Source organism: Olea europaea, chromosome 3 (genome assembly GCF_002742605.1).
Source record: "Olea europaea var. sylvestris chromosome 3, O_europaea_v1, whole genome shotgun sequence".
NCBI lineage: Eukaryota > Viridiplantae > Streptophyta > Magnoliopsida > Lamiales > Oleaceae > Olea > Olea europaea.
In genome coordinates, this window is record NC_036239.1 from 1,505,327 (window position 1) to 1,515,801 (window position 10,475).

Genomic DNA, 10,475 nt, shown 5'->3' on the forward strand with positions numbered 1-10,475 from the left:
AGCGGGCTTGGTTGGGAAAGATCAAGATTTTATATGCAAAAAAAATTGTTAACATGCATTTAATTTTTTAAAGTATAATTTATTTGTACTTCTGAAAAATTATATACTCCATTGCAATTTTCCTTAGTTTTTTGTTCATCTACACCTTTATTTTTTTTTCTTTGTTTAGTTAAAAAGAAGTGCAAATCCATCATTTAATGACTAAAGAGGAAATAACATATTTTGCTACATAATTGAAAGTTTGGGATGGATTATACCATAACATTTTGCAAATATTTTCATATGGTAAACTTCTTATCCCAATTATCAAAAGTGTGTGACACGCTACAGTTGGACCAAAAAAGACGCCATGGACAATTAAATTGAACACTTTCACCATGGAGTAGCCGCAAACTCCTCGAACGTTATGGCAAGCTTCTCGTCATCCTTTTTCAGGGCCTCGATCTCATTATCTATATGTCTCATCAATCGTTTCGCCTGCAAAAGTTTTACTTCAAGATCTCTAATATCCTCTTCAGCTTTAGCCCTTTCGTGTTTCTTCGATTCAATAATCGCTATGGATTGACGGGAAAGGCTTACTAGCTTAAGTAGTCGTGCACGTAGAAATCCAACCTCCATACCTAAATCTTCGAAAGCTTTTAGAGTTTTGTCCCAACTTTCCAAATGACGAAGAGATTGGGTGATCTTGGCAGCTCTTATAGCATCGGCAATGTTAATGGTTTCGGAAATCATTCCGGCAACTAATTTACTGTTAAGGCCTTCGATAAGATGATCGTGAAGGAACATTTTTTGGCTGCAGCATAGCTCATGATATTTTGTCCGAAGATGCTGTGGAATCTCCGAGTCTAATATTAAGCCATTCACATGAATATTGAAATCTTCGAAACCTTTCACGTCTTTAAAGTCGACAGAAGATTCTGATAATCTGATGCCATCCATAACTACGGAACCAAATTCAAATTCATCACTTTCATTCCCAGATCGATCTGCTACAGGCTCATTGTCAGATATTAATAACGTCGTTCTTTTCTCTTCATGAATTTCCATGGCAGAAGCCACCAAATCAATCAACCCTGCTGTTTCACTAATCATCTCTCTTTCTTCGACTTTCACTAATATCATTTTTAGTGAAACAGTTCAAGTATATTTTCTTGGAAAGTATTCTAGAAAAGAAATATCGAGAAGTAGACGAACATACTTGTATCAGTCGGGTTTACATGCAAATCTAAGTTTAGAAGACAAATAGCCCCATCGATCTCTGTTAATCTACTTGCTCTCACAATGTATACCTTAAGAAAATCAAAATGCAGTGTGTCAAGGAGAAAACCCCCCCAAACAAAAGTCATATATTCATAAGAGATACCTTAAACTTGCAAAGATAGATCAATTGGAAAACCAAGACATCTCCCTCTAGCAATTTGTGAGCAAGGGAAAAGCCTCTCCACCCGGCACTTAGTCCATTTTTTACGAACAAGTACTTTGTACTATATTCATCTCCATTTTCATCCACCAAAATGACTGTTTCATCATGCTTTGGCAAATGTGCATCACAAAATGGCTTCGGCAAGCCCTGATATTAAGAAGAATTGTGAACAATTTTATATAAAAACGAGTACTATAAAGCTTTTGCAGCGCCAAGCCGAATTTGAACTTACCAACCAAAATCCACCAGTAACATGTGATTTGAGCATATGCTTAACAAAACTCGGGAAGTTTGCTGGCAGATTTGCCCGAACTTCTTGTGCTCGCTCGTGGGCAGAGGCCTCGACTTTACAACTATGCCTATCAGTGGTTGTGTTCACCTTTGCCTCGTAACTACAAAATTATTAAAGAACCATACGAAATTACAAAGAGTAAAAAATACATAACAATGTCTCCTGGGAATCTAAAGAAACTGCCTTTACAGGTCGTTCACAAACTATCCACTTACCGTATCATATCCCAGTTTGTATTTCCCATTTTCACCTGCTCAAATTAAGTATTTAGTTCTCGACTATGAATTTATCGGAGTAAAGTTTAGTTGTTTATCATAATCAAATAACGGAATTAATCTAACTATCTAAGTAGGGTGCAAGAAGAAGCTCAGACGACAATATGCATGACCAAAATCATCTAGCTTCCAAGAACAAATTAGACCTGTCAAAGAAAAGAAAACACAAGCAACAATACCTTAAAAATTACACCACCTGACCTAATACATGCTAGCTATATACACAATGCTGCATTCTACAATGTTTAAGCATCTGACCAGAAATAAATTGTAAAAAGTGGGCTCGTCTACAGCGTATAAATCATTACGGTTTTCTTAACTATTAATACAGAAAAAGAACTTCATGTACATGACATTACAACGAACAATTAGTCCTAGTTTCGTACATTTTTTTCAAAATTCATTTTTCCTCGAGCTCGTTTCTAACCACTCATTCTCCCCGTAAAATAGTTTTACACTTGAATCATAACTTTTCCAGACTTATTAATTACACATTCTCCAAAACTATTACTTTTCGAAAAATTTATTCTAAAAAAATCTACATTGGACATACCATTAGAACGCAATGAGATAAAATCAACACTTGATTATTATTCGAAGTTCGACCAATTCCCAGTAATCAATATTCGTATAGCTAAACAAATAGTTTAATAATAAAAATTCTCACGTTCTTCTTCTCGTGTTTAAAATCTGTTGGTTTCTTCTTGATTTCCAGGATCTTTCTCTGATTGAGCTGTTGGCAAAATAGAAACTCACTTTAGCTCTTTTCAATATAATAACAAGAAGAACAAATTAAACCTTATTAAAAATAAATTTTTGAATGCACTTGAATCATTTTCACTTAAACTCCATTAAAGACAAGCTAGAGAAAAAAAAAATACCTTTGCTGCGGAAGAAGAACTGGGGCTTTGTCTCGAGGCCTGAATTTGAGAAACAACCATATTTACTGTTTATCGTCTGTCAATCTTTCGTCACAAAACAGAAAGGAATGGGATTTATGAACAGTGGCAGGGGAAAAGTAAAGCAAAAGGGGATGAATCCACCGTTTGGTTTAAAAATTGTAGGGATTTTAGAAAGTGGGATTTGACAAGGTTGTCTGTTTAAGACCACTAAGGTTTCTTGGAAGAAGTTAAGGGAAAATGGAGCCAAAATTTGAATTCAACATTTTACATTTTTTGCTTAATTTCAATAATGGCCACTGAACTTCTTGTTTACTAAACTTTAATTTAAAAAATATTCCAGTCTGACTATCAATTCAATTTGACGTCTTGTCCGTATGCCACGGTATCAAGTTGATTGGTTCATTTAGCTCGTGTTTGTCATCCATTTTCTCTCATTCTTTTTTCTACAATATTCATTTTCAACTACATATTCTTTATTAAAATAATATTACACGTAAATTAAAAACTTTTCTTTCTTTTGTAACCACACATTTCAATATCAATCACTATTTCATAATACATTCTTCTCAAATAATGGGTGACAAACACACCTTTATTTTCAAATGAAAAACTAATTTTCACAAAAATATAATCACTTTGTACAAAAAAGATTGAAAAATATTTTTTAAAACTAAAATCATATATTTCTGTTTAAGTTAAATTAATGAGAAAAAGATAAATTTAAAAAAAAAAAACAAAAAACAAAAACAAGTACAATTTTATGTTTAGCATAAGAGAGGAGGAAAAATGAGAAATTTATGCCTATAAACCTGTGTTTACCCTACCGTAAATTGGTTATGTTCATTTACATTGCAGAAGTACTTAAAAGCTTCGATTGGTTGTGGCTTAAAAATTAATAAAAATTTAAGTCAAAATCAATATTAATTTTAACCACATATTTAATATTTTATGAGACACATAACTTTTATCAACTTTTAAATTACAAATTTTATCAATTTATATTAAAATCTCTATTTATTAAACTTTAAAGAAGTTATTTTTTTTGGCAAAATTGGATGTTAAAGTTAAAAATAAAAAATAAAAGAATGTGATTTTACCATCTAATCTAAGCTCGAAAATCTGGCCAAAATAAAAGTCCCCAATGACATTTAATCATTTGCACATGTTTAATTCTCAATTCCTAATTCTTTGATTTTACTAACTTGGCGTAATAAATATATGGTTTGGGGTTACATTGACACTTAGAGGCATCACACAGGCTTTAACATTAATTTTTTATGTGAGCGACGATTAGTGCAACATTAAAGAACTTGACGGAGCTGTCGGCTCATTGATAAGGTGAGAGCTTCAAACCTGATTTCTGATGGGGCATGCCCCATGCAAGCACCGCCCAACAAGGGCTTAGCAACAAATATAAAATTATTTTCTCATGTAGTTAAGATCGGCCCTGGCCCAAGGCAACCAAGGCCATTGCCTAGGGCCTCTAACTTGAAGGGGTTTCAAAAGAAAAATTAAAACTTCAAGATCCAACAAAATATTTCCTTGTTTTTTTGGGTTGGGTCTCTAGCCCTTTAAAATACAACAATAATATTGGTCTAAATAAGATGCCCAAATTACTTGGATCATTTAACTTACATTCTTGTTTAAGAAATAAAATGGATCTATAATTAAATTATTGCCTAGTGATATATTTTGTTTATTTTTCTATCTACCAAGATGGCAAGATCTACCCAAAAAAAAAAATAAAAAAATCAATGCATTAAAAAAAATTAAAGAAATTTTTCCTAACCTTATAAAATATATATATAAAGTTCCCATTTCATTTTTTAAAAGCTATAGAAAAATTGAATTTGAATTTATCATAATTGCTATTAAAGAGACTTCTATACTTATTAAAAAAATTATATTTAAGGGTCTCGTAACGATTTGTTGCCTAGAGCCTCATAAATTTCAGGGCCATGTGTATATATACATATATGGAGTTGTTCATTTCTATGGAAATGGAGATTGTAAATAATAAAAAATATATATAAATAAAAGTATAGATAAAAATGGTGTAATTAAAAAGTAGAAATATTAATAGCCCCTGTTTGGTGAGAATAAGATCGATTTTTTAGCAAATTTTGATAGAAGCTGATAAAATGTATGATTGAAAAGTTGTAGATTTCATAAAATATATGATTAAAATTAACTGTTGACTTTAATTAAGATGAAATTNTGAAAAATATTTTTTAAAACTAAAATCATATATTTCTGTTTAAGTTAAATTAATGAGAAAAAGATAAATTTAAAAAAAAAAAAAACAAGTACAATTTTATGTTTAGCATAAGAGAGGAGGAAAAATGAGAAATTTATGCCTATAAACCTATGTTTACCCTACCGTAAATTGGTTATGTTCATTTACATTGCAGAAGTACTTAAAAGCTTCGATTGGTTGTGGCTTAAAAATTAATAAAAATTTAAGTCAATATCAATATTAATTTTAACCACATATTTAATATTTTATGAGACACATAACTTTTATCAACTTTTAAATTACAAATTTTATCAGTTTATATTAAAATCTCTTAAACCTTTACATGCATATTTATTAAACTTTAAAGACGTTATTTTTGGCAAAATTGGATGTTAAAGTTAAAAATAAAAAATAAAAGAATGTGATTTTACCATCTAATCTAAGCTCGAAAATCTGACCAAAATAAAAGTCCCCAATGACATTTAATCATTTGCACATGTTTAATTCTCAATTCCTAATTCTTTGATTTTACTAACTTGGCGTAATAAATATATGGTTCGGGGTTACATTGACACTTAGAGGCATCACACAGGCTTTAACATTAATTTTTTATGTGAGCGACGATTAGTGCAACATTAAAGGACTTGAACGAGCTGTCGGCTCATTGGTAAGGTGAGAGTTTCAAGCCTAATTTCTGATGGGGCATGCCCCATGCAAATACCGCCCAACAAGGGCTTAGCAACAAATATAAAATTATTTTCTCATGTAGTTAAGACCGGCCCTGGCCCAAGGCAACCAAGGCCATTGCCTAGGGCCTCTAACTTGAAGGGGTTTCAAAAGAAAAATTAAAACTTCAAGATCCAACAAAATATTTCCTTGTTTTTTTGGGTTGGGTCTCTAGCCCTTTAAAATACAACAATAATATTGGTCTAAATAAGATGCCCAAATTACTTGGATCATTTAACTTACATTCTTGTTTAAGAAATAAAATGGATCTATAATTAAATTATTGCCTAGTGATATGTTTTGTTTATTTTTCTATCTACCAAGATGGCAAGATCTACCCAAAAAAAAAATAAAAAAATCAATGCATTAAAAAAAATTAAAGAAATTTTTCCTATAATGTTTTCCTAACCTTATAAAATTTCTTTAATATATATATATATATATATATAAAGTTCCCATTTCATTTTTTAAAAGCTATAGAAAAATTGAATTTGAATTTATCATAATTGATATTAAAGAGACTTCTATACTTATTAAAAAAATTATATTCAAGGGTCTCGAAACGATTTGTTGCCTAGAGCCTCATAAATTTCAGGGCCATGTATATATATACATATATGGAGTTGTTCATTTCTATGGAAATGGAGATTGTAAATAATAAAAAAAATATATAAATAAAAGTATAGATAAAAATGGTGTAATTAAAAAGTAGAAATATTAATAGCCCCTGTTTGGTGAGAATAAGATCGATTTTTTAGCAAATTTTGATAGAAGATGATAAAATGTATGATTGAAAAGTTGTAGATTTCATAAAATATATGATTAAAATTAACTGTTGACTTTAATTAAGATGAAATTTTGAATTTTAGTTTCCACCAAATAGGGGCTAAATGTCCCATAATATGTATAGTTAAAAATTTTGGAGAAAAATGACTTTAAAAAAAAATCTCCCCAAACAAGGCCTAAATATCTCTTCAAAATTGGTGGGCTTTGAGAGTAGACGCCCCCTTAAGATAATAGGCTTCTTCAACTCCTTTTTTGGGCCTTGAATTTTTCAGTGTTTTAAGTCCAAAAATGAACCAATTTCATGATGTTACCCACTAGAAGAAAAATAATATTAAGTCAACCGCACCATCTCAGAACATTTTAATTAGCCATCATTTACCGTCTAAATTTAAAAAAATAAAAAATAAAAAATAAAAATTCCAGCTATAGACGGACTCAAAAAATTATATTACAATGGATCATAATCAGTTTCGTAAAGGGAGCAAAAGTTCGTATAGAAACTGCGTTAAAGTCTTAAGCCCTCAATTAATTAAAAACATTCTTTTTCTTGATATTAATAAAAAAATAATACATCAGATCCAAAGCACATGGAACTTAGTTGACGCCCACTCCATCACGGCACGTGCATGCACCACTCTTATCTCCCATAATAATCTTATTTTTCACAATTTTATGTCAAAATCTTCTTCTTTTGTCTAATCGTTACAATTGCAAACACTTATTACATTGTCACGTAGTGACGCACATTGTGTTCAAGGGACATTGCATGTCTCACGATAAAGATCAATATCCACGTTTTTCTCGTCCGTAATACACCGTGCACACAAGCAACCATCGACATCATGTCAACAAAACTCATGAGCTAAGAAATTTCCGTCTAATTTTTAACCAATGAGAGACTCGATTATAGCACATTTAAATACTATTATAGATGATGTTTCAGTTTCCTTTTTCTTCTTTCATACTACTTAGTATAATTTACTTATCGAACAAGTTAATTGATACATGAAATTTTAAGATATCATTGTTTTAGTTCTGTCTAATGTGGTCCGATTTATAATACCCTTATAAAATTTCATGGTAAATATGCTCATTCTAGACTTAATTTCTCGTTTACTTGAAAATAATTTCTAATGAATCAAATAACCTAATATCACTAAAATGATTTTGCAAGATCCAATGGATAATTAGATCAAAGATAGCTACTTCCTACTTACCTAATAATTTAATTATTTTTTTATATACAAGTAGTACATACATTACTAGTTTTTACCCTTTACATCATTCACGTGTAAATTGCATGACTATGTGTAGTGTCTGAATCATGACCTGCTGTCGTTTAGACAATCATTGGAACCACTGGCTACGAATTTGCATCTCACTAATGTTTCCGAAAAAAATGGAAACAGAAATTGCACTGTGCAAATCTCTGCCTCTATGAAAAATGAAAAATGAAAAATAAAACCTATCATCATCATCTCCTTTCGTAATTTTTATTACACAGATTTTGTGGACTGTAAAACCCTGTTTGATTTAGATAAAAAAAATCAAAATTCTAATAAATTTTGATAAAATGTGTGATTAAAAGATTGTGTATTATATGAAATGTGAGGTTAAAATTAAATTTGAAAAAAAATAAATTATAAAGAATGAGGATCGAACATGGAACTAATCAAGCTTCGGAAAGAGAGACGTAAAGCCCAACTTTTAAGTTCGAAAACAAACAATTAACTTATAGACCGACTATTCAACCTTTAATAATAATACAATATGGAGTGTCAAGCCTTAATGAAATTGATAATATACTTTTCGTTTGGCAAAATTTATAATTGGTAAAATTTTATTTTTAATCACGCGTTTCATCGGACCCACAAGTGCTTTTCATTTATCCATCTCTCATTTCTATCTATTTATATATATTTTTTCACTTATACTAGACAATATTAAGATCAACAACGACAAATGCAGAGTAAAAACATGATCGAATAATAGCTAACCAAATTTCAAAAAAGTTATTCAAAGACAAATACATACAAATAAACAAATTTCTCATGGATTATGAATTTTTTGGCCAGTTAAGGTACTCTTTTCTTTATCGTTTACTCAAAATTCAAATGCAAAAGACAAAATTTCAATAATATTTTCAAATCAATTCACATGATCCCATGATACATATATGTAAATCAAAAACACACACACACACAATCACACGTGTGTGTGTGTGTGTATTCATGCCCATACTCTGCATGCAAGCAAGAACAAGAAGATTCTATCCTTCCAAATGGAACAATACAAAAAAATGGCTTCAAAATTTGCAGAATCAAACAGCCAAAACAAAACACCCTTTTCAATTTTAGAAGCAGCAAAATCTGGAAATAGAATCCACTTTGAAAATAGAGTGTGAAGTTCAGAAATATTGTACTAAGAAGAAAATTTAGGATCTCTACTTCCTTTGCATAAACATAGAAATTGCTGTACACAACTAAAATCAGTAGAAAAATCAAATTGGGGAATCAAATCAAAGGATGCCTCGTGATCTTCATTCATGGTTGTAAATTGCAAACTTCCCACTTGTACCATCCCTCCAAGGGAACATCCAAAGCTATATCATAGTTGTACCTGGAAATCACAACAAATCGTTAGTCGTTTTCCTTTTTTAGTTGCGCTTGGGAATAACTGATCATGGAGCGTGTTGGTGTAATGATTTCTTATCACGAGCTCAGTGTAAAAAATGTAATGATTGTATAAACTCACTTTTCAGCGAATTGTTTTTGCTCGTACTTTTCTGCAGCTGAAAAGAACTCCTCCAGTTCTGCCGCCGATGGTATCTTTCCCGCCGTCGGTTTCCTCCGATGAACGGTGACAGTCTTCAATAACTTTTCTGTTAACGTTGATGATGAATACGTTAACACTTCATCGGAATCTCCACAAAGCTCGCTTGTTGGAGTCTTCTCTCTACTGTTTAAAAAAAAAAAAAAAGGTTAGTTCAAAATTCAAATCTATACACACATATGTACAAGATGAAACATTATGTCCAGTGGAATTTAGTTTATTTACCTGAAATTGGACTTGGAAATTTCATTTTCACAACCCTCGGATTGCAAATCAATATTCTGAAACATAAATAAACAAACAAAAACGAGTTAATACCTGAAACTGAGTTTTAAAAAACTTGTATTTCATTGATACGGAAATCACATCTGAAACTGTGTTTGAAATTTAAATTTTACATTCAGATCTATGATCTTACTCGTTCTTTTACAACGTCGTCATGCTTGTTACAGAGAGAGATCCTAGACTCCTCTTGCGACGCTGAATTCTCCAGAAAATTCACGTCCCCAAAGTACTGATTTTCAAGCTCAGATAACAACTTCCTTTTCTTACTTGATATTGACTGCTGCATAACCTCCTCCATAGCTCTACTCCGTACTGTCACTCTTTCACATTTTCTAAGTTACTCCTCCTTTTCTCCCTCTCTCTTCCCCCTCTCTACTTAAACATTCATATAGCTGTATATATATTCTTCAAGGAACAAGCATGTTATGCATGTGTATGTATAGTGTATATATATATATGTATGTATGTATAGATCAAATGTGTTCTGTAAAGCTGAAACGGCAATGGTCTTTCTCACTCTACACTCATAAGTAGTAAAGATCAGTTGAGAGGGTAAAATGGGAAATTGAAAAGAGTTGATTTGATCGGACGGTAGAGATTAGATGAGGCAGTTAACAGAACATGTGGTCCTGACACCGTTAACGGTGATAGGCACGTGGGAATGCCGAATGAGAATGATCGCTCAAACATTTACGAATCAAAGAGTGACATGTTTTGT

The 10,475-nt window shown here is 31.4% G+C and overlaps 2 protein-coding genes across 5 annotated transcripts; both read right to left on the bottom strand.

Annotated features, from left to right (window-relative positions):
• Nucleotides 1–169: 169 nt before the first annotated feature.
• Nucleotides 170–3,152, bottom strand: LOC111381254 (B3 domain-containing protein Os01g0234100-like). 4 transcript variants are annotated; one of them, XM_023005022.1, is made up of 7 exons: nt 2,872–3,152; nt 2,658–2,723; nt 1,931–1,965; nt 1,656–1,815; nt 1,364–1,570; nt 1,199–1,289; nt 170–1,073 (listed from the first exon to the last, which is right to left on the bottom strand). In XM_023005022.1, exons 1-7 carry the CDS (start codon nt 2,929–2,931, stop codon nt 373–375), a joined length of 1,320 nt encoding a protein of 439 aa, XP_022860790.1. In that variant the 5' UTR covers nt 2,932–3,152; the 3' UTR covers nt 170–372. The 4 variants fall into 4 exon arrangements, with proteins under 4 accessions (XP_022860790.1, XP_022860784.1, XP_022860802.1 ...); XM_023005016.1 differs by having other exon boundaries at nt 170–1,112; XM_023005034.1 differs by lacking the exon at nt 2,872–3,152 and adding an exon at nt 2,057–2,136 and having other exon boundaries at nt 170–1,112.
• Nucleotides 3,153–8,960: 5,808 nt separating this feature from the next.
• LOC111391246 (cyclin-dependent kinase inhibitor 7-like) lies at nt 8,961–10,263 on the bottom strand. Its single transcript, XM_023016417.1, has 4 exons — nt 9,891–10,263; nt 9,698–9,753; nt 9,395–9,598; nt 8,961–9,259 (listed from the first exon to the last, which is right to left on the bottom strand). The coding sequence occupies exons 1-4, from the start codon at nt 10,053–10,055 to the stop codon at nt 9,184–9,186; spliced, it is 501 nt and encodes a 166-aa protein (XP_022872185.1). The 5' UTR covers nt 10,056–10,263; the 3' UTR covers nt 8,961–9,183.
• Nucleotides 10,264–10,475: the final 212 nt, after the last annotated feature.

Coding starts and splice junctions, on each gene's coding strand:
- LOC111391246 (XM_023016417.1), bottom strand. CDS start 10,055: ATGGAGGAGGTTATGCAGCAGTCAATATCAAGTAAGAAAAGGAAGTTG. Junction 9,754..9,890: donor ACGACGTTGTAAAAGAACGA/GTAAGATCATAG, acceptor TTTATGTTTCAG/AATATTGATTTGCAATCCGA. Junction 9,260..9,394: donor CAAAAACAATTCGCTGAAAA/GTGAGTTTATAC, acceptor TGTGATTTCCAG/GTACAACTATGATATAGCTT.
- LOC111381254 (XM_023005016.1), bottom strand. CDS start 2,931: ATGGTTGTTTCTCAAATTCAGGCCTCGAGACAAAGCCCCAGTTCTTCT. Junction 1,966..2,657: donor TTAAACACGAGAAGAAGAAC/GTGAGAATTTTT, acceptor TAATTTGAGCAG/GTGAAAATGGGAAATACAAA. Junction 1,113..1,198: donor TGTAAACCCGACTGATACAA/GTATGTTCGTCT, acceptor AAATGATATTAG/TGAAAGTCGAAGAAAGAGAG.